Genomic DNA, 27712 nt, shown 5'->3' with positions numbered 1-27712 from the left:
AAAAAAAAAACCCCTCACCCCCACAAGATTTTTATCTTAGATCTGCCACTGGTTCTAGCCATAGGGATCCTTAAGAATGGCTCAATCTTATCAAAATGTTATCTACTTTTGATATTAATTGATTAACACCCAATTCTCTCAATATCTGTATTCACATTAATGAATAGTTACATTAAAAAAAGGATTAAATACTTGTTACTCCTCAAACTTTTGCCTGAAAAACAGTTTAGTCCCTCGCCTTCTAAATTAAACTGGATAGTCATTATTCTCTCTAATTCTCACACAACAGGTCCAAAACAGGCCTAAAATGACTATTATACCCTCACTTCATCTTTTTTTCAATTTTTCTCTCTTTTTATTTATTTATTTTATTTTTTCTACTTCTCTCTCTCAGCTCTTTCTCTCTATCCTCCTAAAACGAAACCCCTAAAACTCTGCCCCCCCCCCCCCCCAAAAAAAATATCCGGTACGTCCCTGTCGTCCAATCTACTACCTACAAAGCCCTTCCCACGAGCTTGAAGGAATTCCAGAGCTTTTTTTCACGGCTAGTTTTTCACCACCGCTCAGAGCGACCTCCGCAACCTGAAGGCCGTCGCCGGCCAAATCAAATCCCAGAGGAACGCCGACGTACGCCGACGTGCGCGAGGTCTACGACAGGTCGTTGAAGTTGGACGACGAGCTCCGCGACCTGGACGCCATGAACGCCGAGTTGACTCTGGTCCGGAACGACATCGAGGACTTGAGCACGTCGCGGATGGAGCTCGCGACCGAGTTGAAGACGATCCAAGGAGAGATTGAGAGGGCTCACTCCGACGAGTCTAAGCAAATCGAAGCCATTAGAGACGAAATTGAGACTTTGAAGCTGGAGATTGAGAAAGGAATAAAATTGAGACTCCAGTTGGGGTTTCGTTTCTAGGAGGACGGGGTTTTGTTTCTCTCGCTTCTCTGGTTGGATTGTGGGAAGCGGCGGCGGAGATCTTCTCCATGGTGCTTCCCTAATTCTTCTTCTTCTGCTTTCTTTTTGCTTTGGTGATGCGTTGGTGGTTGTTGGTGCTCCTTTCAAATCCGTTGAGGATCTTCTAGACTGTGGCAGGATCCGAGTTATGGAGTCGAGATCGGGTTTGGGGCGACAATTTGCCGCAGATGCAGTAGTTTCTCTTTTTTGTGGACATGGTGGTTTCCTTCTGCAGGTTCGGGTAGTTGATGTTGTCTGGGCGATGGGGTCGAAGGATGACGTCTGCTGGAGCGACATCGTTCGCTTTAGAGGCCTGGAATCGAATGGAGATGACCGTGGAGTGGGGTCGGACTTCTGGTGTTTTGACGGTGGTGGCAGGTTTGTCGGAGGTGACCCGTGACCACAGCGGCAAGGCAGACTTCGAAAAATTTGGATCTGGGCTCAATGGAGCCAACTGGAGTCCCAAAAACTCTCCTCCTCCCCCCAAAAAAAAAAATAAAAAGAGAGAAAAATTGAAAAAAAAGATGAAGTGAGGGTATAATAGTCATTTTAGGCCTGTTTTGGACCTGTTGTGTGAGAATTAGAGAGAATAAGGACTATCTAGTGTAATTTAGAAGGCGAGGGACTAAACTGTTTTTCAGGCAAAAGTTTGAGGAGTAACAAGTATTTAATCCTTAAAAAAAACTAGTAGACAAAAAGGCCAACAAAATATTTGGCGAAATTATGCGTGTGTATCTAGTTTCGTCTATATATATGCTCTGTACGTGCAAGTTTTTTTTTTTTTTTTTTTTTTTTTTTCCAGAAAATAATAAAGAAAATGGTTATTGCAGACACAAGAAAGATCATGGGAGAGAAAAGTGGTTTGTGACTTTTTTTTTGGTTTATTTTTTTAATAAAAAATTATTTTATAAATGTCATAATTGTCATTGTAATTTAATTAACTCTCAAAGTTTTTTAATCTTTTACGGTCATTTCTGTAATTTTTTTTTATTTTAACTAACAAACTTTCCTCTCTTAATAATAGTATAGATGAGTAAAAAAACCCTCAAAGAAAAAGAAGTACACATGGCCCCAAAATTAAACAACTACCCAACGCAGAAACTAAACCCAAGCTTTAATGTTATTGGGCCTTTTCAGGCCCAATTTGTTTGTTGGGTAATTTTCCGTTTCCTAGGCCCATATTACCTTCTTTCCTTTAATCCCTCGACTCTATCCCTTCCTTTTGTTGGTCATGTGCACACCATCCTCGGGCACACACAAACAGAAGTTGTCACAAGTACACTTCCCAAGAATAGTCAGCTGTGCCATTAGTACATATCATCATCACATGCTTCTACAATCCAAATCGATCCTACCAATTCTCATTGGTATCATCACTTGGGGCTCGAAAACATTTGATAGAGTCAAACTGTCAAAGTCGTGGATAAATTAAAGTAAAGAGTTAGCATATATACTTCTTCATTACAAAAACAGAAAACTATACGAATCTGACATCACATGTTGCACTTAATTTAGCCTGACAATAGCTTTTTTGGTCACCCTAGCTTGAAGTTTCTTCCGATAAAAGTTTTACAACAAAGTCTCTCAAACATATATATATTAGTGGAGATCCTAATGATCACCAAGTGAGATTTCTACTAAATGGTGGGGATCTATCTGATGCTAATCAAGATTAAAAATCAAATATTTCAGACCAAAAAGCATAGAAGAATTTGAGGAATCAAATATCCACCGTTTGGCGTTTGCCACGTAACACAGAACAGTAACATAAATCTAGACCCTCCCGCACCGAATCTAATCTCTTCTGAGATCAGGGATATTCATGGAACCCAGACTATACGACAACGAAAGCTTCGTATAACGTGAAGGTCACCCTCAACCAACTTCCCACTCTGCCTCACACAAATCACTCACTCCGATTCTGATCACATCAGAGCCCTAACCACTCCGATCCGATCAGCTTCTCTGTTACTCCGATCGATTTCGCTATGGGTGATCGTCTCAGTTTCTTTTCTCTGACTCTGATTGTGAATTTTTGTATCCGTTTGGTTCATTTCTGACGGTTTTGATTGATCGCAGCGGCGGAGAATCCGTTCAAGAGTATATTGAAATCGCTTGAGAAGCCGGACGGCGGCGAGTTCGGAAAGTACTACAGCTTGCCGGCTCTCAATGATCCTAGAGTCGGTAAATTTTTAGCTCTGATTTTTTTTATTTACTGTGGTTTGCGTTTGGTTACTTACCGAGAATGAAACAGTAGGAAATGAAATGAATCTGCGAAGTTGTTTTGGATCGATGATTCTGTTTTTGAATGTTTTAGTTGATTTTGATTCATTAGAGTAATGGAATACTGGAAATGGTTGTATTAATTGCTTTGTGATTCTCTTCTGAGCGGCGCATTGTTTTTTTTTTTATAAATGTTTCGAGTTTTTTTGTGATGGTGTATTGAGTGTAGTTGTATTGATGTTTGTGATGCAGATAAGCTACCGTACTCTATTAAGATCCTTCTCGAGTCTGCAATCCGTAACTGCGATGAGTTTCAGGTTAAGAGTAAGGATGTGGAGAAAATTATTGATTGGGAGAACAGTGCTCCCAAGCAGGTTGAGATTCCATTCAAACCTGCTAGAGTCCTTCTTCAGGTAAACAGTGTCGTTCTTGTCATTTGTCGTAATATTAGTGATGTATATTGGTGGATTATCATTGTGTTGTTCTGCTGCTTCTCAGGATTTCACTGGGGTACCTGCTGTTGTCGATCTGGCTTGCATGCGAGATGCCATGAACAATCTCAAGGGAGATTCTAACAAGATTAACCCATTGGTGAGCTACATATATGCTTTCAGTGTTGCTTCACTTTGGCATATTTATCTTCTTCTTTTTTTCTTCTAAAGACACCATGGCTCATTATAGACATGTCATTTGCTTAATTTGTACTAGTGAATCATAATTATTTTAAAATAATCTTAACACAGACTTCTCATGAATGTAGGTACCAGTTGATCTCGTCATTGATCACTCGGTTCAAGTAGATGTGGCAAGATCAGACAATGCAGTGCAGGCAAACATGGAATTTGAGTTCAAGAGAAACAAAGAACGGTTTGGGTTTCTAAAATGGGGATCAAATGCATTCCATAACATGCTCGTTGTTCCTCCTGGATCAGGGATCGTTCATCAGGTACTTGCATCAGTTCAGAGACAAAATAAGTTGGTTCTCTAATATATCACTCCTACAGTTTTTCTTTTCTCAGTTTCCAGATGTACTTCCAATACGCCAGCCTGATATACAAATTCAAATGCTGATTTGCAGGTTAATTTAGAATACCTTGGACGGGTGGTGTTCAACACAGATGGCTTGCTATATCCTGATAGTGTTGTTGGGACAGATTCACACACCACAATGATTGACGGACTAGGTGTTGCTGGTTGGGGAGTGGGTGGGATCGAAGCAGAAGCTGCGATGCTTGGCCAGGTATAGGAGTGCGCTTCTATGATATACCTGCTTGTTGATGACTAACTTGTTATCTTCTTGTGATTCATTGATCCTCATTAAATTACAACTTGTATTTATGCACTTTCTTTTCCAGAAAGTTCACTTAGTCTCTCTTTTGTTTATATTCAGCCCATGAGCATGGTCCTCCCTGGTGTGGTTGGGTTCAAGTTGTTTGGAAAACTGAGAGATGGTGTGACAGCTACTGATTTGGTTCTGACAGTAACTCAAATGCTGAGGAAGCATGGAGTTGTTGGGAAGTTTGTGGAGTTTTATGGTATATCTACATATGTAACCATTAACTAGTGATCCATGTTGTCAATGTAGATGTTGCAGCTGCTATTAGGTTTGCTTATTTCTCACATTAGATGTTGGCCTTTACTTTCTTATTCAGGGGAAGGCATGAGTGAATTGTCATTAGCTGACCGTGCTACTATTGCCAACATGTCTCCCGAGTATGGTGCAACCATGGGCTTCTTTCCTGTCGATCATGTCACGCTGCAATATCTAAAGCTAACTGGCAGAACTGCTGACACTGTAAGTGCTTAAACTCTATTTCATTTAAAATGTCCTCTATTTACACTAAAAGATGGAAATTTTCATGTAGGTTGCTATGATAGAATCTTATTTACGGGCTAATAAGATGTTCGTGGACTACAGTGAGGTAAAATATGTCACTCATTAGTTTGGATACTGTCCTATTCAACATCTATCTACAAGATGGTTTCTGAATGAACATTTTTCCTGAACTCAGCCCCAGATAGAGAGAGTATACTCTGCTAATGTTGAGCTAAAACTTGAGGATGTGGAGCCTTGCATATCAGGGCCAAAGAGGTAGAATCTCTTGATAATTCAAGTTACTATGCGCACATGTTTTCTTCCCATTTTGGAATTTCAATCTTTTGTTATGCACCACTGAGAAGCATATGTTTTCCAGGCCACATGATCGTGTTCCTCTGAAAGAAATGAAAGTGGATTGGCATGCATGCCTTGACAATAGAGTTGGATTTAAGGTGAGAATATCTATAAGTTAAACACAAGTTGTAATAGAGCATGGAGGTCACAGGCATATTTGGATGCTCTAGAATTTAATTATATAACAGATTAAATTTATCTGAAAATAAACATTCATCTATATAAAAACATATCCTTCTGTATTGTGTATCTATGGTTTTAAGCTAAAAACAACTCGAGGAAACTCTCTGAAAAGTTTGTCATAAGGACATGGAAGATTAAATCTTGATTCAGAATTTTTTTTGGTCAGTGATCATTGAAGAGTGTTATTGTTTTAGTTACTTATTTACTAATTGGATAACTGAGATTATGTCTTGTATTAGACTGTCATATTATTATGCGTAACATCCGTCTGTTTTTGCTGAAATTTCTTGTATGGCATTTCAGGGTTTTGCTGTGCCAAAGGAATCTCAAAAGAAAGTTGTAGAGTTCTCATTTCATGGAATCCCTGCACAGCTTAGGCATGGAGATGTCGTAATTGCAGCTATTACCAGTTGCACAAACACCTCAAATCCTAGTGTAATGCTAGGAGCTGCCTTGGTTGCAAAGAAAGCTTGTGAATTAGGATTGGAGGTTGGATGTCTACTTTTGGCTGTTTCTCACGTTGGTATAATGATATATAGGTTGAGAAAAAGTGAAAGGGAAGTATATGATGCATCAGTTAGTAAATGAAAACAAGTAATGAAGGAAATATATAATGTTGGAAACACAACAATATTGATCTACAGTACTGGGCAGAATGATGTTACTGTTGATGAGTTTTGTCAGATAAAATGCATTACCATACATGTGAAGTAGTCTATCTTAAGATTATGGGTAAATTTCCAGTTTGGCTGCATTTGGTTCATAATTAAGGGCAACAGTTTCTGAAGTTAATACTTATTTCCTCAATAGTTGAAGTACTCTCTGCATATTCTTTTATGGCAATCTTCTTCTCAAGTTAGATAACAGAGTGCTTAGTTTTCTTGCTGCCTTGTATACTTCAAAAGGGAACCCTTTGAGTTAATTAGACTTGAAATTTTGTGTTTCTTTTGTTAGGTCAAGCCATGGATTAAGACTAGTCTTGCGCCAGGCTCTGGGGTTGTAACCAAATACTTGGAAAAGAGGTACTCATAAGAATCATATACTATATCCTTCAGAAAGTTTTACTGTTTTAGTGATGTATTAATAGGCCATGGATTGTCCGTGCAGTGGGTTGCAGAAGTATCTGAATCAGCTAGGATTTAATATCGTTGGGTATGGATGCACCACATGCATTGGAAATTCAGGAGATATTGATGAAGCAGTGGCATCAGCTATTACGGAAAATGGTAAGTACTATAGACAAATAATGCTTATACAGATGGTACTCTACAGACTCTTACAAGGTGATTAAGCTGTTGATTTTCTACACGTTTACAGATATTGTAGCTTCAGCCGTATTATCTGGAAATAGGAATTTTGAGGGCCGTGTACATCCTTTAACACGGGCTAATTATCTTGCTTCTCCTCCCCTTGTGGTTGCTTATGCTCTTGCTGGCACGGTATGGAGCTCATATATTCTTGCTGTCACTTGTTGATCTGTGTCTACTCACATTATATTGTATGCCATATAATATGCATACCCATCATGTGTGGATCTGGCTTTGTGCTTGTAATTTTTTCTCTTTGGTGCAATATCTAATTTATAGGCAATGCTGCAGGTGGATATTGATTTTGACACTGAACCTATAGGGGTGGGAAAAGATGGAAAGAAGATATTTTTCAGGGATATATGGCCATCTAATCAAGAAGTAGCAGAGGTGAGATTGCTTTGCTGATCCACTAGGACATTTGTTTTTTGGAACTTTAATAAATTTCAGAACAATTTCCACCAAGTTGAGGGATTTGAAGTTCACACTATTCTTTTGTTCTGTTTAGGCTGTGCAATCAAATGTGCTTCCTCAGATGTTTATGGCTACATATGAAGCAATCACCAAAGGAAATCCCATGTGGAATCAGTTATCTGTACCTTCTGGCACTCTCTATGCATGGGACCCAAAGTCCACTTATATACATGAGCCACCTTATTTTAAAGATATGACCATGTCTCCTCCCGGCGCTCATGGTGTGAAGAATGCTTACTGCTTGCTCAACTTTGGAGATAGTATTACAACTGACCACATCTCACCAGCTGGTAGCATCCACAAAGATAGTCCAGCAGCCAAATACCTTATGGAGCGTGGTGTTGATAGAAGAGACTTCAACTCTTATGGTAGTCGTCGTGGTAATGACGAAATAATGGCAAGAGGTACTTTTGCAAATATTCGCCTGGTCAATAAGTTTTTGAAAGGAGAAGTGGGCCCCAAAACAATTCATCATCCCTCAGGAGAGAAAGTTTCCGTGTTTGATGCTGCCATGGTAATGTCAACTTTTTCATACAATTATTTGCAATTGAAAGAGATCCTCAGATAGTTTAAAATTGTATCTTATAATGTATTAATCTCACCTTACTTATATTACCACTGTCGCACTTTTCAGAAGTACAAAAGTGAAGGGCATGACACAATCATTTTGGCTGGTGCTGAATATGGGAGTGGAAGTTCTCGTGATTGGGCTGCTAAGGGTCCAATGCTACTGGTATGCCCTTTGACAATACCCTATTTCATTGATTTCATTTTGCCTTTGACTTGCTTCTTGAAATAATGCTTTAAATCATAATTATTCTCAGGGGGTGAAGGCCGTCATAGCAAAGAGCTTTGAGCGCATTCACCGCAGTAATCTTGTGGGCATGGGTATCATTCCCCTATGCTTCAAGGCTGGGGAGGATACTGAAACTCTTGGATTGACCGGTGAGGAACGCTACACCATCGACCTTCCAAGCATTGTTAGCGAAATTAGACCCGGTCAGGATATCACAGTGGTGACAGACAATGGAAAGTCATTTGTATGTACGCTACGGTTTGATACAGAGGTAATGGATTCCAACACTGGTACTGCATTTGCGTCTTTGTCCATCTCAGGTTGCTTATCTTCCGTCTTTGGTGCAGGTGGAGCTGGCTTATTTTGATCACGGAGGCATTTTGCAATATGTCATCAGGAATCTGATCGGCGCAAAGAGTTAGATCAATCATGAAGCTCTTGGCATGCAGGTGTAGGTTGCCATTGTACCAATCTTTCGTCAAGTTCTAATAATCAACATGGTGGGGGAAAGAAGATTTGTTTCAGTTCTAGAGCTGAACCCATCTACGTCATAAATAAAGAAATATTGGGGATGGGATTATTCTAGTTTTAGAATGTTCAGGGGATATAGAGCTTGCATTGGTCATGATGAAAATTTTCCAATATTTCTTTGTCATTGGTTATACTTTGTTTGGAATTGAATTGTTAAAATTTGGCTTTAATGGAGGTGAGGGTAAAGGTACTCAATGTGGTTTGTTCATTTGTAGTCTCCTTTTTAACTTTTCTTGCGAAGAGCTACTCTAAAAACCCCAAATTATATTCTGAAACACCAAGTTCTGGTCCTTGATCCAAATGACATTTCTCAAGGTTCCTAATGGATTTTGACAAAACATCTATCAAGTTCAAAAAGAGCACACTACAGACTACAGTGAGATGGGATCTGTGAAGATTCACAAAGTTTACTTACTTGGAATTGGAGTGAATGATTACAGAGTAAAACTATTCGTTTACTAACACATAAAGGAATCGGAATTATTCCGGATAAAAGTATTCATGCGTTTACCAACACATGAAGGAATCGGAATGAGTGTATGTCCCACCTCCTTATAAGGAATCGATTCCTAAATAGTAAATACTCAGGAATTTGATTACGAAAGGAGGAGATGGGTTTAGGAATCAATACCGATTCCTTTCTTCTCCCATTCCAGTTGTCTCCGATTCATGATTATTTTTCATTCCAAGTAAGTAAACGTGCCAGTAATTTCTTGATTTTCAGCGAATGGTTACACATATATTATTGACTCAATGTCCTAACGCTTTTGACAGTAAGAACTAAAAAGGAAAAATATGGATGCTTATTTTTCAGTGGAAGTGGTAACAAGAATATAGCTCACATACAAAACTTGAATTAGTAGAGCAATAACTAGTCCATCAAAATCTCCAGGCCATGCAGGTGTCCACCAGTTTACTAGGTTACGAATGATAGTTGGAAGCACAGGTAATGGAGCTCGGGCTTGAGATTTTGACGAGTACAGCAGTAACATAAGAACTTGTATAACCTGCCAGAAATGATCATTGAGACAAGAATATAGATAACCAAATTAAAGAAACAATACAACAGTATATACAAAAAGAACCATAGAAGAGCCAATAAGCAGATTTTAGGAATTTTTTGTTTTTGTCTTTTGAGATGACAGACTTCAGGATTCAATTAGTTGTAGCTTCACAGTATATAACAACCTAAAATTGAAGATTCCCATATGAACGATTAACTCTGTATGTTTGGTAATCACCTCTTGTATAGTTTTTCAAATTTTGTACTCGTCCACACGAATCCATTTAGTAGATGACCATTTATTCCCCCTGATTACAGGGCATCCACCTGAAACAGAACAGAAGATATATATAACTTCTGGAAAGGTATTTCAAGCGGGAGTATTTGTCAATGAACAAATAAAATATTAAAAATGTATCAGAAATAAAGTTTGATCTATCAAAACTTGAATAAATGCAATATGTACATAAAAAATCTTCCATGATAAATAGTTTGGATTCACCGACACGGCACCACCTAAAATTAATGCTTCTCCGAGCTAGTAACAAACTTACTATAAGTAATCACTCACCATGCAAACTTGAAGGATCTAAAGTTGCATCAGGATTCATGCTCCAGAAAAGCAGAGCATCTCCCATCTTAGGTTTAACAGAAAGTCCTTTTTTCCCACATTCGGATAGCTCATCCCACCAAGGCACAGAACTTATATTCCCTTTGGCAGCAGGGAACACAGTCTCACCCCCTTCTTCAACATCTGAGCTGTACCACACGGGAGGAGGAAACATATTTCAGGATCAATATAAGTGGCTCTATGTATTGTATCATAGGAAAGAGTGTTTACGCAACTACGGTATGAAACTTACAGATACATCAGAACTGTAGCTATACGTTGACCTCCATTCCTAGTGTTATATTCATCCTGAAAATAGTCAAAGTGAGGCTCATACTTCTGTCCGACTTCATAGTGGAGAATTTGAAGTCCCTCCCCGTGTTCTGTATATTGTGGTTTTGGATTAATAAAACAGCTTCCGAATTGTAGAAAACATCATAGACACTACAAAATCGTTAAAATTGTAACAAATAATGAACACAGGGCAGGAGATCAACAGCTTACCTACAGGTAGAAAGGTGAAATTAGCAATCTTTTTCTCAATGTTCCTGATAACCTTATCCCGTCCTCTAGCCAGAAATGTTCCAGAGCTTGTACGAACCCTGCACACAGGACATCAACCAATCGGATCACACATGATTTGAAATAAGCGAGGAAAGAAAAAAGAACAAGCACATTTAGCAGAAATAACACACGAGAAGCCAGCGAGTAACAAACACCTGCTATCTTTGCTCTTTCCAGTTTCACTGTCAACTACTGTCGACTTTTCCATACGAGGCTTGGCTAGATTGATTAGATAATCACATTCGTGCTGTGTCTGCCGAAATTACCAAAACCAGGGTCAGCTTTCCATTTCTTCCGATTACATCGAATCTAGTCATTTATGAAGCATTAATCTCATCTAAGCAATCGTTACAGATTTACAGTATATTCCGAAAATATACAATGCAGATATTTTGGCTCAGAAATCAGAAACTTGATCACTCCACATTTCAATCAGAAACAATAACAAAAAAGGAAATTTCCTTCAATCAATGTGACAATTCTATAATTAGAGCAAATTCAACTTACCAAGAAATTGTGATAAACAAAAGCTCTTGGCTCCCACGAGATGACTTCAACCCACTGCTCCTTGCTTCCGTCATTTCCCTGACTCCTACAAAATCCACAATAATTACCAAATCAACCCTCGGAAACCGAACCAAAATCAAGAGAGCACAACTCTAACTCACCTCTCGGCGTTGCGCAGAATCGAGCTGAGATCGTTGGCCTTGGGCGAGTCGCCGGAGGAGCCGCCGCTCGGAACGGAGAGGATTCCGAGGGCGAGGAGAATGAGAATGACGAAGGTGACCATGACGAGCAAGGTCAGCACCAGAGTCGAGGACGAGGACGACGACGTCGTTTTGCGACCCGCGACGCGCGCGTGCCTGGGCTTAACCGCCATGGTTTTGAGATTTGATGGAGATGGAATTGGAGAAACCCTAGAAATTGGGATTGAGGATCGATCGGAGATCTGGAAACAGAGAGAGAGATTACAGCATCATCAGTACACACGTCTCTACGCGCTTTGTTTTCAAAGACTTTGCTCGGAAACGAAATCGCAGAGTTTATTTTTATTTTTAGAAGGGCCCTTCTAATACTCACACATGTTATGTAGTGTACTAGTGTTTGTAACTATACACGTTCTTCCAAGGTTTTTGACAATTTAGTTAAAACGATTTGATGATAAAATTGAGAACTATCTACTATCCCACATACTTTGAAGAATCAAAAATAGGGAAAAAGCTAATGTTATATTATACATTACTATTGAAGTTGCGTGGCTCAATACAAATTACATTATATGTCAAGATCTCCCAAATACTGTTTTCTACATAAATGTGACAAAAAGTTAATTTGCCCTAGCACTCTTTCTCCTCATATGTCTCCCAACACTGATATATGATTGTAACAGCAAGCAAAATCCCAGCTCCTGATCCCATTGCTCCCATGAGATCTGCCACAACAGTCAAGGCACCAATGCACATTCCTCCAAGCGCAGCCGCAATAGGTATATTGCGATTAAGCTTCTTCTCTAGGCTCGAGTCTTTATGTCCATGAATCCCCATGTTTTGTTCCTTGAGTTGCTTTGCTACGTCTCTCGCAGAAGAACCAGAGAATCGGATCCAAGTTTTCGATAGCAATGCACATGTTGCAAGCATAAAGACTAGATAAAACATTGCGTGGATGGGATCGGCTGCCATATCTGCCAAGCTTGCTGGTGCAGTGACGTAGTAAGCTAGACCACCAATGAGAATATTGAGCTGGCCGGCCAGATTCCTTCCACTTCCCCATGAGATTCACCAAGAAATTATTCCCATTGTACCTCTTGTGAAGAAAATGAGATACAAAACAAAGATTCGAGACAAGAGCGGATTGGAGATTAATGATGGGCATGTTAGAAGTATAGAAGAGCTTAATAGGATATGATGACGCTGCTCCCTTTGATCTCACTTTCAAAGCCACATGAAAGCATTGCAAGTAGACAACAATTAGAAAGATGAAGATAGTGGCAAGTAGGTTTGTCACGTTTGGTAGGTGTTCTCGAAAGAAAGCCTCTCGAATAGCACTGATCTTGTCTGTCCTGGATATTATGAGATGGAACAAAGCAACAAGTGCACCTTTAAACTCATGAGCTCCCCCGCGGCCGCTGTTTACAGTTGCGGGGTCAAAAGCCTTCCAAATGATGTTTTCGCAGATGTTGCCAGTGACGAAAAGGGAGCTCGCAGATGACACGAGACCATATCCCTTTTGGAAAAGCTCATCTAAGCACATTACTATGACTCCAGCTAAGGAAAGCTGAGTTATGATGAGAAGGGCATTAACAAAACCTACATTGCCGTACATTCCTGATAGCACATAAGTAACAGCTTGACCAACAGCAATGAGGACTCCCAACAACTTCTGTGCCCCATTGAACAGTTCAAGATCCTCGCGGATTCTGTTGTTCACTTGAATAAGTTTTGAACTGGCTAAGAAACTCATGATCATTCCAGATGTCACAATGGGGCTAATACCGAGCCCCATTACAGTGCCAGTAGGACTTGTCGCCAGAATGGCACGCATCCAGTAAAATGTATCAAATCTGTTAAACGTAGAATAATGTGTCCCATAGAGGGGAAACTGACTGCAAACCCGAAAGACGAACAGTGCAGCTGCAGTAAATACGAATTTCTCTTTGAAGGTGATCTTTCTGCTGTGTATACATTCGGCTTGGGGTAGATATCGAAGATATGGTCTCACCAGATGTAGCATTCTAAATTCCCCACTCTGCATCTTGAGATCTAGAATCTAAAACACTCAGCCTTGACAGCACACCAAATCTGTGATTTTGGGAGCTTCTCTGATTTTGATTATTCACTGTCTTAGAGGTACTTATAGAGAAAGCAATGAACAATTTAGGGAAGTTAAAATTTGGAAACTGTTGAGTATTGCCCGATAGGATTAGGAAATACAGTCAGACATGGAAATAGTGAAATATAACTGTATAACCTATTCAAACTAGGAAAGTGTTTGGGTCACTATTAGAATGTTGGTTCTTTTTCTTTTTATTTGTCGTGTCTTGGATTTCTTCTGTGAGTTGTGTCTGGAATTTGGTTTGATCCACGGAAATTAATTGGTAATTTGATTACTAAGTCAAAACAGAGAAGCACAATTGATTATTCATTACCAGAACAGAATCAGAATAAAATAACAAAGCCACGAAGGGTCTGTTACACTACCCCCAATTCAATTCATTTCAATTCAGTTCAATTCAAACAAATGGTAGTGTCTATAATTATACACAGAAAACTACTACCGTCAAAGCAGGTTGCAACCTTTACTTATTTTAAATATAATACACATACAAACTTGCATCTTTTAGCAAACATATAATTCATGAATGTTCAATCCAATCAATTGAAGCAGCTCAGCTGGTTTAAAAAACACCGAGAGAGGTTGGGTACAGAGGAGTTGGCTTATAAGCAAAGCAATTAGGAACAAATGTGGAGCTGCGCCTTTTTGGAGGCTCCTTGGAATCAATATCTGGCTGGTTCAAGTATGCATACTTGCTTTTTGTCCACCTGCACATGTTATTTGAAAGTTAATTTACTGTTAAGGAAACTGTATGACCTGGCTCTCTTTCTTTGATTGATCGATTGAGAAAATAACTAACCAGTCCTTTATTCCAACACGAATTTCATCATTGTTCTCATTCGTTTTGACTGCGCCATCACTATCCTTGCCATCGTTGTCTTCATCATTCAAGGACTCCTCAAAAGATCTGTAGTCTTCCTCCTGCAAACCATACACCTTCCAAGATTAAGTTAAGCACATGTAAGAAACTATTCCTTTTCTTTTTTGCAACTTTGTTACGTCTGATACAATTGATCATCCATCTGTCTCCATTTGCAAAGATGAGCAATTAATGTCTAAAACTATAAAATTGCTGACTGTGATCAAGAATACTTGACGGGCAAGGAACTGATCCCTTTAAAATGGTTAACCTCGGAGTGTTAGCTCCTAACTAGCTCAATAAGACGGCTACTTTTGGCCTACCCTTCTAACAAAATCAGTACATACTCATCAATGTATCAATAGATTAATGTACGGTAGAATTCATCACATTTTACCAAAGTTTCCGATACATGTACGTAACAAGTGTCAAGTAAATCATACCGAGAGTTTGCGGGCTCTAATGCGTGCTGCAGCCTTGATCGCTGCGAGGAGGTGCTCCTCCTCATTAAAGCGCTTCTGCGTCCAGAACCTGGCGATTTCTCGCCTTGTCACACTCTCAACAACACTCTGATTAGCCAAGAACCTTGGGAATGGTGGTGGCGGAGGCGGTGGCGATGGTGATGAAATCACTTGTTTTCTCTCGTCACAGCACTTTCCACTCTCCTGCTCAATTTGCTTCATCTTCATCAACCTTTTCACAAACCGAATTCGATGATTTTCTCAGTTCAGGTGTCGGTTGCAATAAGAAACAAAAGATTGAAGCTAGACTTAATTGGAAATGGAACTTTCAAGACGTACCAACCCCCCAGAACTAGCTACTGCTCAAAACAAACTTTCAAATGATCAGACTGATAGATATTGGCTTTCCCAGACACAATCTCTTGTATTCTCCAATCTGATCTTTTATAAAGAGTAGATAAACAAAGGACAATTGACTGGTAGATGCAAGTTGAAGTTTTGTAGTAAGAAATGTTTGGCAGCATCTTCTTTAAGGATGATAATTTCCAAGCATACACATGTACACAGAATTAAAAAAAGAGGACTCTGCTTGGTCAATACTCAATACATCAGGTAAAAGTTAAACCACCACAACTATCTAACAACCCAGAAGAAGATTCCATTGGAAAAGAAAAATCAAATAAAAAAATAACGCAGAAGATTCCATTACAGGTTTGGTTAAGTAATCTGGACATGGAGTTTTTTACTTTATGTCTTGTAAATATATGTTGGTACTGGCCTATTGCTGATCATCTTTTTCGATATCTCCTTAACAGTCAAGCATTCAACCTTCTGTGGTGTGATCTGCCCAAAATCTTCCACATAAACATCTACCTTAGGGGTGGCAATTTGTATTTACGATTGGTTACGTTGTTGTGTCGAGTTTTTACTTGTAAAATATACGAATTGGAATATCTAATCAAACACGATATAATTAAAGGCAACATAACACATCGACAAAACTCGTTTAATAACAGTGTCGTCGTGTCAAGAAATAAGCAATTAATTAAAATCAATTTGACCTAAATGATTCGCTTAAACTTATTTTCTAAGAAGATAAAAACTTTCTTGAATTACTTTTAAAATGTCGTGTTATTAAACAGGTCGAGACAACATGATTATTGATTAACATTGAGATCAAATACAATTACTCCAAATGTAAACACACGTTTGCCACCGCTAATTTGAAATCAAAGTTTCAATGAGATGCTAGAAATTTAGGCAAGTTTGTTTTTTCGCTTCATTTGATTTTAGTTTACAGTTGACCCTCAATCTTACCAACTCTCCAAAATTCAGAAAAAAAAAAATCACCAGTACAGAATTTGTGGTATTATTCATTAAACTAAAAATGTCACTCTTTACAGTAAAATGATCCGATTACACAAATGTTCCAACTAATTAAGTCTGAGACGAAACCCGTAAGGCCTTGATCTTGAACCTGTACCTAGCCGCTCTGGGAATAACCTGGCTGGGCCCGAACCCATACTGCCCATTCCCCACCATCATCGGCGGCCCATCGTCGTACACGTGTCCGACCAGCCGCCCACATCCGTTGCACTTGATCTTGGTCCTCGTCCGTTGGATCCCCCAATAGTTTCGGGTCTCCCAGAAGGGCATGATCTTGTCCTCCTTCTCGAACCTGAACTTGGTCGTGTCGATCCCCGAAAACGACAGCGTTTTCTTGTTGCCGGCCTCGAAGTAAACGTCCGGCGGGTAGAGATAGGCTGCGTTCAGGTTCAGGTTTGCTCCGCACTCCGTGCAGGTGTAGACCGGAGAAGATGAAGATGAAGAAGTCATTTTGGATTTTGGCGATTGGGGTATTCGCTTTCGCGTTTGGCTTTTAATATGGAACTTTTCCCAAAAGCGCGTTTGGTGACGTGGCGGGGGATCTGGAATTCTCTCTTTGATGAAAAAGGGCGGCTTGACTTGGCGCGTTTTATTTATTATTTATTCCGTTATGGGCGGGTTGATCCAATTGGGAATTACAACCCGACCTTTCTTGCAAGCAAAGAACTTGTAACCAAGTTTTCTAATCTTTGATTCTAAAGTCAGATTAGGTCGTGTAAGCCTGTTAATTAAGGTTGTATAGACTATTAATCTATGGCATTCCTTGTTAATTTTTATACTACTATGTGCAAGAAATATCATGACTGATAATTGATTTTTTGAAGTAAACGTCATAGCGACTTTTATTAATAAAGGTAAGGTCAGAATGACCATTACATATCACTCTACTACCATCTACAGATAAACAATAAGTTGTGATGAATAAACCACCACGGTGATACATATGATAGGACAATTCATTCAACATGTCATACTCACTTATTTGAAGCAAGCCTATAAAATAATGCAATAAAATAAAGAAAATTAAAAGATTTCATCCATATTCACTTATAGCTCTTACAATGGATTATCTATGCAATCAACTCTAAATACCCATTTACAAGATGACCCTATCTGAGTCCAATAGGCAGCCCATTTAGATAAATCAACACACTAGCCCCAAACAATTTTAATTGAAGCACAACAGTCATAACGTATGTGTTAATACTACTTTGGAGATTCTTGTGTCTGAAATGATCATAAGATAACATTGCTTTTACTAATGTTATAAATGACGAACATTTTTTTTTAAATTAGTACACATAGCTTGCTTCAAATTATATATAAAAAAATCAGGTTCGATTTGGCTTGGGCGACACGTGTATGGTCGGTGGAGCTCAGGAAGCTTCGCTCGATCTCAGAGGGCACTTTGGTCTTTCCACAACCCCGCAACTTCCCCTATTCCCACTATAAATACCCCCTCTTACCCTTGTGCCTCTTTGGTTTGGAGAAGTCCTCACAGAGACTCAGAGGGAGGCGAAGCTCTTCGATCTCTCTCACACCTTCCGCCATAAACAGAAAATCAAAATTTAACCGCCATAAAGATAAACGAACACTCATAAAACTAACTAAAACGACTAAAAAGCTTCACTGAATTTCAATCTGAAAAAAAACCTAGGGTTTCCAAACCCGTAATCGGAGACCACCGCCATGGATTTCCGGTTCCCGTACTCGCCTCTGGAGGTTGCGACGCCGAGCTCCGTCCAGTTCGGCATCCTCAGCCCCGGCGAGATCGTAATTCTTCTTCTCACTGTTCTCTCGTTTTCCTTTTCTGATTCTGTGTTTCGAAAAAGGAAACCGGAGATTTTTTGATACCGTTTGTGTGAGTAGAGAGTAGTGGTGATTTGTGATCGGAGGGAAGCCTGAAGCATTTGTCTGTGTTTTGTGTGCAGAGGCAAATGTCGGTGCTGGAGGTCGAGGATGGCCGTTCAATGCTGAAAGGGAAGCCGGTGAGAGGCGGCTTGAGTGATCCTCGGCTTGGTCCGATTGACAGGCACAACAGGTGTGAGACTTGTGCCAATAACTTGAGCGAGTGCCCGGGCCATTTCGGCCACATTGAGCTCGCCAAGCCTGTGTTTCACTTCGGGTTTATGAAGACTGTGCTGTCTGTAATGCGCTGCGTTTGCTTCAATTGCTCCAAACTTCTACTCGATGAGGTCCTTACTAGCCTTCATTTTGTGTAATTTTTAGGGAATGCAGGATAGTTTATCGCGGTGTTTGATTGAATTTTACAGCCACAGCTTTGTTGTGTGTACTAACATTGCTTTACGAGCACAAAGTTTTGTTGGTGTGTACTAACATTGCATTAGTAAGCTTGGTACTCTTTCAGGATTGTGCATCTTTCTGTGTTCAGTGGTGTGTAGGGGTGGTTCAGAGAGGCAATGCTTTAGTTGTGTGTTTCATTTCTGAAATGAAATAGACTATTAGCAATGAAAGTGTTCATTTTTATGTTCTCTACTGGGGTCTTTATCTTGGCTAATGAATTTATGGTGAGGCTTTCTTTCCACAACAGGCATGCAGTTTTTTGATAGAACAATAATCTTTCTTTGGTATTGTTGGTGTGTACTAACATTGCATTATTTCTGCTGGATTATTAATTTGAGCGAAATAATTAGTATCACATAAATATGAAGTGTTACATTAACCAACTAATATTATCATTTCTACAGGAAGATGTTAAGTTTAAACAAGCTTTGAGAATCAAGAAGCCTAAAGATAGGCTAAAAAAGTTTGTGGATGCATGCAAAAACAAGACCAGGTGTGAAGGTGGTGATGAAATTGATCTGCAAGGCTCAAAATCCGGTCAACATGTAAAGCAAAGTCGGGGTGGCTGTGGTGCTCAGCAGCCCAAGTTCTCTATGGCTGATTTGGAACTGGTTGCAGAGTACAAATCACAAAGGAAACAATATGATGAGGAACAGCTTCCTGAACCAGTGGAAAGGAAACAAATCCTTACTGCAGAAAAGGTGACAGATACAAAATTTCAAATACACCCATTCTTCATTCTACTGGATCAACTTGTCAAACGATGCTAACACAATGTCGAAATTTGTTTTAGGTTCTTAGCTTATTAAAGAGGATAAGTGATGAGGACTGCCAATTGTTGGGACTGAACCCTGAATATGCTCGACCAGATTGGATGATTTTACAAGTTCTTCCTATTCCTCCACCAGCTGTGAGACCCCCGGTGATGATGAGCAGCTCTGCCATGAGTGAGGCACGTCGCTTTTGTTACTGTTTGTTTCTTCTTTCTCTTTAGAAGACAAGTAGCATGTTGCTTTTCTAGGTTATCACTGACTTTATGTTTTTATTGATTCCAGGATGATTTAACACATCAGTTGTCCATGATTATTCGCCACAACGAGAATTTGAGGAAACAGGAAAAACATGGTTCAGCTGCCCATATCATTTCACAGTTTACACAAATCTTGCAATACTACATATCCACATATTTTGACAACAGCTTGCCTGGACTTCCAAAGGTAACGTCCTTGCCTTCTATACATTACATGTTATTTATATACATTATAATGTTATTTACATGAACAGACACATGCACTTCTGGTAATCTTATATTGCTGTGCAATATGCATATGCTGAAACTTATCTTCTACTGAATAGGCTGCTCATGGATCGACAAAGAGGCCCATTAAATCAATATGTTGTAGGCTTAAGGCAAAGCATGGCCGGATTAGAGGAAACTTGATGGGGAAGAGAGTCGATTTCTCAGCACGGACAGTTATTACACCAGATCCGAACCTTAGCCTTGATCAATTAGGAGTACCATGGAGCATTGCTATGAATCTCACATACACAGAGACTGTGACTCCATTTAATAAAGAAGGGTAATCTTTTTGTCACTTTTTTTTATATTTTGCCTTTATACTTTATATTTCTCTGTAGTTTATGTTAATGGAATCTTTTACCAAACAAAAAGGTTGAAGGAGCTTGTTGAGTATGGGCCACATCCCCCACCTGGACTAACTGGTGCAAAGTACATCATACGAGATGATGGCCAAAGACTCGATCTTCGTTACGTGAAGAAAGATAGTGATCGTCATTTGGAGCTTGGTTATAAGGCATAGCTCTTTTACACTGACAAATTTGGTTTCGGGTTTTTCTCTTTTTCTTGAAGAAAACATCTGAACTTCTACTATTTTGGCTGCAGGTGGAGCGTCATCTAAAGGATGGAGACATTGTCCTCTTAAATCGTCAGCCTAGTCTCCATAAAATGTCATTCATGGGGCATAGAATCAAGATCATGCCATACTCAACTCTTCGCTTGAACTTATCTGTCACTTCACCTTACAATGCTGATTTTGATGGGGATGAAATGAACGTCCATGTTCCTCAGTCATTTGAAACTAGGGCAGAAGCTCTGGAGCTCATGATGGTGCCCAAATGCATTGTTTCCCCTCAGTCAAACCGGCCTGTAATGGGAATCGTCCAAGATACACTGTTAGGTGCTCGAAAAATCACAAAAAGGGATACCTTCATAGAGAAGGTACAGTGATAATTTTTATTTTCATATTTTGCCTGCCCTCTGTCATGTTTTTCTTATTTAGTAGTCTTATCCTAGTGCATCATTTCAGGACGTTTTTATGAACATCTTGATGTGGTGGGAGGATTTTGACGGGAAAGTGCCTGCTCCTGCAATATTGAAGCCACGACCTCTTTGGACTGGGAAACAGGTGTTTAATCTTATAATACCGAAACAGATAAATCTCCAAAGAACTTCAGCGTGGCACTCTGAATCAGAAAGGGGTAACATTACCCCTGGTGATACTTTCGTTAGAATAGAAAAAGGGGAGTTACTTTCTGGAACTCTCTGCAAAAGGGCACTTGGGACTTCTACAGGAAGTCTTATACATGTCATATGGTATGAAATCTTTCCTTATCTAGTTCAGCAATGCATTCTTTTGTATGTTTTTTTTTCCAAAAGAGGTGTATGTTTTATTTAGAAAAATCAAATACATGACCTGAAAATTGATCCAAGCCTAATATATGACAACTAAAACTTCTAGATTCCTTTATTCTTACTTTGCAAAATGCATTTTCCCTCTTTTCATGCAATGGTGTGTATTCTGTACAGCTCATGCTGGATACAAACTTGAATTTTTGACCGATTTAAAGAATAAGCATTTACTTTTATGCAAACATATAATTGACCAAAAGTAAGATCAGACAGATAAAGAGTACTTTTGTGAAGAGTTGAATTCTTTTGTTCTGCAGGGAAGAGGTTGGTCCAGATGCAGCCTCCAAATTCCTTAGTAATACCCAGTGGCTTGTGAATTACTGGCTGTTGCAGGATGGTTTTAGCATTGGAATTGGAGATACAATTGCCGATGCAGCAACAATGGAAAAGATCAATGTAACTATTTACAAGGCAAAAAATGAAGTGAAAGAACTTATCAGTAAAGCCCAATCCAGGCAACTGGAGGCTGAACCAGGACGAACTATGATGGAATCCTTTGAAAACAAAGTGAACCAGGTATTTGACATGGTTTTGTCCATACTTTATTCTGGTTTAGCTTTGAATTGTTTTAGTATAAAATGTTTTGTTTGTTCAGGTGTTGAATAGGGCTCGTGATGATGCTGGAAGTAGTGCCCAAAAGAGTTTATCTGAGAGTAACAATCTCAAGGCCATGGTCACAGCCGGATCGAAGGGAAGTTTTATCAATATATCGCAGATGACTGCTTGTGTGGGACAGCAGAATGTTGAGGGTAAGCGAATTCCGTATGGATTCACAGACCGGACTTTGCCCCATTTTACGAAAGACGATTATGGACCGGAAAGTCGTGGCTTTGTAGAGAATTCCTACCTGCGTGGATTAACTCCACAGGAGTTTTATTTTCATGCTATGGGTGGTAGGGAAGGCATTATTGATACTGCAGTTAAGACATCTGAGACTGGGTATATCCAGAGGAGACTGGTGAAGGCTATGGAGGATATTATGGTTAAATATGATGGGACTGTCAGAAATTCATTGGGGGATGTAATACAGTTTCTCTATGGGGAAGATGGAATGGACGCTGTTTGGTTAGAATCACAAAAGCTGGATTCGTTAAAGATGAAAAAATCAGAATTTGACAAGACTTTCACTTTTGAGTTTGATGATAGAAATTGGAATCCGGACTATATGTTGCCTGAATATGTTGAGGATCTAAAAACTATTGGAGAGTTTCGCTGGGCATTGGACGCTGAAGTTTCAAAACTTGAAGCTGATAGGATTCAACTTGGCACAGAGATTGCTGTCACAGGTGATAATACTTCGCCGTTGCCTGTTAACCTGAAGAGGCTCATTTGGAATGCACAAAAAACTTTCAAAATTGACTTCCGAAGGACTTCTGATATGCAACCAATGGAAATTATAGAAGCTATTGATAATCTTCAAGAGAGGCTGAAGGTTGTTCCTGGTGATGACTTGTTAAGTGTTGAAGCTCAAAATAATGCTACACTCTTTTTCAACATTTTGCTTCGCAGCACTTTTGCTAGCAAAAGGGTGCTAAAAGAGTACAAGCTTACTCGTGAAGCATTTGAGTGGGTTATTGGGGAGATAGAGGCACGCTTCCTGCAATCACTTGTAGCACCTGGGGAAATGATCGGTATTGTTGCTGCACAATCTATTGGCGAGCCTGCCACTCAGATGACTCTCAATACCTTCCACTATGCCGGTGTAAGTGCAAAGAATGTTACTCTAGGTGTTCCAAGGTTGAAGGAAATTATTGATGTCTCTAAGCGTATCAAAACACCATCTCTCTCTATCTACTTGAAGCCTGAAGCTAATAAAACCAAGGAGAAGGCCAAGAATGTTCAGTGTGCTTTGGAATACACTAACCTCGGAAGTGTTACTCAAGCTACAGAATTGTGGTATGATCCGGACCCTATGAGCACAATAATTGAAGAGGATCTTGAATTTGTCCAATCTTACTATGAAATGCCAGATGAAGAGGTTAACCCTGAAAAAATATCACCTTGGTTGCTTCGCATAGAGATGAATCGTGAAATGATGGTGGATAAGAAACTGAGTATGGCTGACATTGCTGAGAAGATTAATTGTGAATATAGTGGTAAAATACAGTGCATCTTTAATGATGACAATTCTGAGAAGTTGATACTACGAATCCGTCTCATGAATGAAGAAGCTCCACATGAAGAACTGAATGATCAATCTGAAGATGATGTTTTCCTGAAGATGATTGAGAGTAACATGCTTACAAAAATGGCTCTTCAAGGGATCCCAGAGATTAAAAAAGTGTTCATAAAGCATGGTAAAGTTAACAAGTTTGATCAGAATGAAGGGTTTAATGCGGAGCAAGAGTGGATGCTGGATACTGAAGGTGTTAATCTCTTAGCTGTCATGTGCCATGAGGATGTTGATGCCAAGAGGACAACAAGCAATGACTTGTATGAAATTATGGAAGTTCTTGGGATTGAGGCAGCTCGACGGGCATTGCTGGATGAGTTGCGTAATGTTATATCATTTGATGGATCCTATGTAAATTACCGGCACCTGGCCATTCTTTGTGATACCATGACCTATCGTGGCTACTTGATGGCCATCACTCGACATGGTATCAATCGAAAGGACACTGGTCCTATGATGCGATGCTCGTTTGAACAAACAGTGGACATGCTGCTGGATGCTTCAGTTTTTGCAGAAACAGATCATCTGAGGGGTGCAACAGAAAACATAATGCTAGGCAAGCTGGCACCAATTGGCACTGGAGACTGTGCCCTGTATCTGAATGAAGAGATGTTACAAAATGCTATGGAAGTGCAGCTACCTGGTTATATGGATGGCCTTGATGTCGGCATGACACCATCCCATTCTCCATACCTTGAGAGCATACTGTCTCCTAGTTATTTGCCGAGTCCCAGTAATCCTCTTTCACCAATGTTGGATGCAGCACAGTTTTCTCCATACGTTAGGGGAATTCCCTTTTCTCCTACTTCATCTCCAGGCAACATCCCATCATCTCTTGGCTACTATCCGCCATCCTTTGTATACAGTCCCACCTCCCCATACTATAGCCCCACGTCACCAGGTTATAGTCCAACCAGTCCCCCCTATTCTCCTTCACGTCCATCTTTCACATCACCAGGTTATACTCCAACCAGTCCTCCCTATTCTCCTTCACGTCCATCTTTCACAGCACCAGGTTATAGTCCAACCAGTCCTGTCTATTCTCCTACAAGTCCATATTACTCACCGACCTCACCCAACTATAGCCCTATCTCTCCAACATCAACTCCTTATAGCCCAACTTCACCTGCATACGACCGAACACCACCGCCTTACGGCCTGACTTTACCTGCATATAGTCCCACTTCTCCTTTGTACACCCCAACATCACCCTCCTACAGCCCGACCTCTCCAAGCTACAGCCCGACTTTCCCCACATACACCCCCACTTCGCTTTCCTACAGCCCCACATCGCCATCATACAGCCACACATCGCCCTCCTACAGCCCCACATCGCCATCATACAGCCCCACATCCCCATCATACAGCCCCACATCACCCTCCTACAGCCCTAGCTCCCCATACGATAGCCTGACATCTCCAGGTTACAACCCAACCTCTCCCAGTTATAGCCTGACATCTCTGTACAGGTGAGCTTTTACGCAAACTGCAGTTAAATTCATTAATGACTTGAAAGTTCCTGAATCTGGTTGACTGCTGATGAGTGGAACTATTTCCACTCTCACACAATTGACAAATCTACATTTTCTATCTCGCTGATTTGCTGCATCCTAGTTGTTTCCAATCACTATAATTTTCCTATCTAAGTTCAGGCAATCTCATGTGGTTTTTTCTTTTCATGTTCTATTGCAGCCCAACTTCACTAGCATATTCCCCAACATCTCCAACTTACTCTCCATCGAGCCCCACTTACAGTCCCATCAGGTAAGCTTCATTGGTTCAGTCACCTCTGACCTCACCCTCTATAGTTTTGTAAGCTATTTTTTACTGCTGTGTTTGAAAAATGTTTCTGGTTGTTCTTGCTCAGCCTATTCACCACCTCTGCAGTGAGCCCAGACTATTCCCCAAGTTCTCCACAGTACAGGTAGACTACTAAACTGGTTCTTATAAACTTTTCTAAATTGGTACACACAAAGTCACAAACCCTTCTTCTTCTTTTTTTTTTCTTTTTTTTTTTCTCCCAAAGTACATGTCTTTTGTATCGTTATTAAACTAAAATGTGCTGAAATGCTCACACATTTCCTCTGCTGCAGTCCAAGTGGTGAGTACTCATTGCGACATAGCGAAAAGGATGACTGAGAAGGATGACCGACGGGCATATCAAATCGTAAACCAGACTAGCTATTGAAAATCGTTTTATGTTGATCTAGATTGAGTTAGTTTTCTGTGTATTGGATTTGTTTTGATATCTCTATCAACTCACTATCATAATTGAATCAAAAGAAAATGTTCATAATGTTCACAATCAAGAAAATTGTTTTATGTTGATTTAGATCGAGTTAGTTTTCTGTCTGTTGGATTTGTTTTGATATCTCTATCAACTCACTATCAGAATTGGAATCTAAAGAAAATGTTCATAATATTCACAATCAAACCCAACGTACCTCGGGGAGGGTAAACTCTATTTTCTGTTTGAGCTAATGAGCTCTGCTCCGGGGAATGCCACCGGAAGGCGGCGGTGTGGTGGTTGATTTTGTGTTGGCTGGCTAGCTTTGCAGATTGGGGTAGGCGGACTACGCCTTCTGTTTATGTTCGGTTGGTGTTTGGCTCTGCGTTGCAACTTGTTTCCGAGTAGTTGGTCTTCCTTGTCACTCGATTGTTGGCGGCTTTGGCGTTTAGAATAGCGAGCTGATTCTTCTTTATGGGCCTTTAATTTGGGTAATAATTGGGTTGTTCTTTGGGCCCAAAAAAAAAACTCACAAAAACAAGGCTTGTAAAGACCTTGCCACAAGCAGTCACTACGGAGAAAAAGAAAGTGATTAAGGGTAATGACAATACCCACTCTCGAACTAAAACTCCAAGTACATTTTTTTTTTTTTGGATATATGGGGGCCAAAAGGCTCAAAGAACAAACACAAATAAAACAATCAGGAAGTAACAACTACATTTCTAGTTCTAACAGTTTCACACAAGTCATCAGGAGCAACATTCACAACTTGTGGAGGAGGTTGCTGAAAGTACTGCACTCCAAACTCAGACCCCAATCTGGACTTGGAGAGAATATCAGCCACCATATTGATCTCTCTAAACACATGTGAGATTTCACACGTAGAGAGCTTATTCTGCAGAAACTTGCACCTACTTATCACACTATGCAAAGGATGAAGATCATCCACCCCTTGATTAAGCATTCGAACTAAAATTTCAAAATCAGATTCAATGAGAACAGAAGCACACTTAAGGGAACATGTGAGCTTTAAACCTAGCAGGAGACCCCAAGCTTCTGCCTCAACAACAGAACCACTCCCTAAGCAAGCAAAGAAACCAGATATCCAATTACCATCACAATCTCTAATAACCCTCCCCCCCCCCCCCCCCCCCCCAACTCCAATACTTCCATTATGAGTTCTAGCACCATCAACATTCAATTTCACCCATTCAGGAGGAGGCTTAGTCCATTTAACAGTCACAACAACTTTTTCAGTAACATGAGTGTCACAGGTATGAGCACAACCCCATTCACAGTATCCAAAATAACAGTAACAGGATCAAAAGGACACCGAAACTCACTATCAAAAATTCTCTTGCATCTCTATTTCCAAATAAACCAACATGTGAAAATAAAGATATTTACATACATTAGACCACCATAACAACGAAGTTTGCAATGAGTGTTAGCATGCAACCAGCCATTCCAATCTAGGTTCCAAGTCCTAGCAATTAACTCAGAGCACATAACCTTATCCAGATACGTTGAGCCATGAGGCAATCTCTAAGCAAATGTAGCAAAGTTTCTGGACAATTAGGATAACAAGAACAACTTGGATCAAAAGTAAGATGTCTCTTAGCCCTTTCTACATTGGATAGCAGCTTACCATGACAAACCAACCAAAAGAAAGTCCGTAATTTGGGAGGGATAGATAATCGCCAAATATACTCCCAAGGAAATAAAGCAAAGTTTTCATGTTGAATTAAGCAGAGATAAGCAGATTTCACTGAAAATTTTGCTTTGGAATTAGCTCCCCAAATCATTCTGAAGTCCAATTGTCATTCTGAAGTCCAATTGTCATTCTGAATTGCGCAAGTGTGCCAACTCGCGGCCAATTGACTATTAATAGCATTCAAGGTTTTGATATGATTTGTGCGTGATTAACTTCTTTCAAGTGAC

At 39.9% G+C, this 27712-nt stretch overlaps 5 protein-coding genes and 1 pseudogene across 5 annotated transcripts; 2 read left to right on the top strand and 4 right to left on the bottom strand.

Moving 5' to 3' along the window:
• The first annotated feature begins 2788 nt into the window (after positions 1 to 2788).
• LOC133715891 (aconitate hydratase 1) lies at positions 2789 to 8850 on the top strand. The gene is made up of 20 exons (XM_062142584.1): positions 2789 to 2947; positions 3035 to 3139; positions 3431 to 3591; positions 3677 to 3769; positions 3939 to 4124; positions 4257 to 4418; positions 4569 to 4713; positions 4831 to 4973; positions 5044 to 5100; positions 5191 to 5270; positions 5374 to 5449; positions 5838 to 6023; positions 6489 to 6556; positions 6642 to 6760; positions 6852 to 6973; positions 7133 to 7231; positions 7350 to 7829; positions 7950 to 8048; positions 8140 to 8382; positions 8459 to 8850. The coding sequence occupies exons 1-20, from the start codon at positions 2944 to 2946 to the stop codon at positions 8531 to 8533; spliced, it is 2703 nt and encodes a 900-aa protein (XP_061998568.1). The 5' UTR covers positions 2789 to 2943; the 3' UTR covers positions 8534 to 8850.
• A 573-nt stretch (positions 8851 to 9423) lies between these two features.
• LOC133715902 (probable prolyl 4-hydroxylase 10) lies at positions 9424 to 11844 on the bottom strand. The gene is made up of 8 exons (XM_062142595.1): positions 11488 to 11844; positions 11327 to 11411; positions 10975 to 11072; positions 10760 to 10857; positions 10509 to 10638; positions 10217 to 10404; positions 9884 to 9972; positions 9424 to 9649 (listed from the first exon to the last, which is right to left on the bottom strand). Exons 1-7 carry the CDS (start codon positions 11697 to 11699, stop codon positions 9899 to 9901), a joined length of 885 nt encoding a protein of 294 aa, XP_061998579.1. The 5' UTR covers positions 11700 to 11844; the 3' UTR covers positions 9424 to 9649; positions 9884 to 9898.
• A 160-nt stretch (positions 11845 to 12004) lies between these two features.
• Positions 12005 to 13570, bottom strand: LOC133739961 (uncharacterized; annotated as a pseudogene).
• A 410-nt stretch (positions 13571 to 13980) lies between these two features.
• On the bottom strand, positions 13981 to 15374 carry LOC133715910 (uncharacterized). Its single transcript, XM_062142607.1, has 3 exons — positions 14954 to 15374; positions 14451 to 14572; positions 13981 to 14358 (listed from the first exon to the last, which is right to left on the bottom strand). Exons 1-3 carry the CDS (start codon positions 15197 to 15199, stop codon positions 14214 to 14216), a joined length of 513 nt encoding a protein of 170 aa, XP_061998591.1. The 5' UTR covers positions 15200 to 15374; the 3' UTR covers positions 13981 to 14213.
• Positions 15375 to 16324: 950 nt separating this feature from the next.
• Positions 16325 to 16839, bottom strand: LOC133715916 (uncharacterized). The gene has a single exon (XM_062142617.1). The coding sequence runs from the start codon at positions 16805 to 16807 to the stop codon at positions 16409 to 16411; it is 399 nt and encodes a 132-aa protein (XP_061998601.1). The 5' UTR covers positions 16808 to 16839; the 3' UTR covers positions 16325 to 16408.
• Positions 16840 to 17856: 1017 nt separating this feature from the next.
• LOC133715883 (DNA-directed RNA polymerase II subunit RPB1-like) lies at positions 17857 to 25995 on the top strand. The gene is made up of 14 exons (XM_062142576.1): positions 17857 to 18130; positions 18289 to 18552; positions 19066 to 19362; positions 19455 to 19613; positions 19717 to 19878; positions 20018 to 20241; positions 20334 to 20475; positions 20565 to 20900; positions 20989 to 21275; positions 21629 to 21887; positions 21967 to 25013; positions 25237 to 25308; positions 25412 to 25468; positions 25638 to 25995. Exons 1-14 carry the CDS (start codon positions 18047 to 18049, stop codon positions 25681 to 25683), a joined length of 5436 nt encoding a protein of 1811 aa, XP_061998560.1. The 5' UTR covers positions 17857 to 18046; the 3' UTR covers positions 25684 to 25995.
• Positions 25996 to 27712: the final 1717 nt, after the last annotated feature.

The sequence above is a fragment of the Rosa rugosa genome, chromosome 1 (genome assembly GCF_958449725.1).
Source record: "Rosa rugosa chromosome 1, drRosRugo1.1, whole genome shotgun sequence".
In the NCBI taxonomy this organism is placed as follows: domain Eukaryota; kingdom Viridiplantae; phylum Streptophyta; class Magnoliopsida; order Rosales; family Rosaceae; genus Rosa; species Rosa rugosa.
The sequence above is the reverse complement of the archived record's forward strand: the minus strand, read 5'-3'. Positions and strand labels throughout refer to the sequence as shown.

Excerpts from the sequence above, each read along its gene's own strand:
- LOC133715891 (XM_062142584.1), top strand. Across the intron at positions 3,592-3,676 it reads CTGCTAGAGTCCTTCTTCAG|GATTTCACTGGGGTACCTGC; the intron begins GTAAACAGTGTC and ends GCTGCTTCTCAG. Across the intron at positions 4,974-5,043 it reads CTGGCAGAACTGCTGACACT|GTTGCTATGATAGAATCTTA; the intron begins GTAAGTGCTTAA and ends ATTTTCATGTAG.
- LOC133715902 (XM_062142595.1), bottom strand. The coding sequence starts at position 11,699 with ATGGCGGTTAAGCCCAGGCACGCGCGCGTCGCGGGTCGCAAAACGACG. Across the intron at positions 10,639-10,759 it reads TTTCACCTTTCTACCTGTAG|AACACGGGGAGGGACTTCAA; the intron begins GTAAGCTGTTGA and ends CACAATATACAG. Across the intron at positions 9,973-10,216 it reads AGATCCTTCAAGTTTGCATG|GTGGATGCCCTGTAATCAGG; the intron begins GTGAGTGATTAC and ends GTTCTGTTTCAG.
- LOC133715910 (XM_062142607.1), bottom strand. The coding sequence starts at position 15,199 with ATGAAGATGAAGCAAATTGAGCAGGAGAGTGGAAAGTGCTGTGACGAG. Across the intron at positions 14,573-14,953 it reads TTAGAGCCCGCAAACTCTCG|GAGGAAGACTACAGATCTTT; the intron begins GTATGATTTACT and ends TATGGTTTGCAG. Across the intron at positions 14,359-14,450 it reads CGTGTTGGAATAAAGGACTG|GTGGACAAAAAGCAAGTATG; the intron begins GTTAGTTATTTT and ends TAACATGTGCAG.
- LOC133715916 (XM_062142617.1), bottom strand. The coding sequence starts at position 16,807 with ATGACTTCTTCATCTTCATCTTCTCCGGTCTACACCTGCACGGAGTGC.
- LOC133715883 (XM_062142576.1), top strand. The coding sequence starts at position 18,047 with ATGGATTTCCGGTTCCCGTACTCGCCTCTGGAGGTTGCGACGCCGAGC. Across the intron at positions 21,276-21,628 it reads AGTCTTATACATGTCATATG|GGAAGAGGTTGGTCCAGATG; the intron begins GTATGAAATCTT and ends TTTGTTCTGCAG. Across the intron at positions 25,309-25,411 it reads CCCACTTACAGTCCCATCAG|CCTATTCACCACCTCTGCAG; the intron begins GTAAGCTTCATT and ends GTTCTTGCTCAG.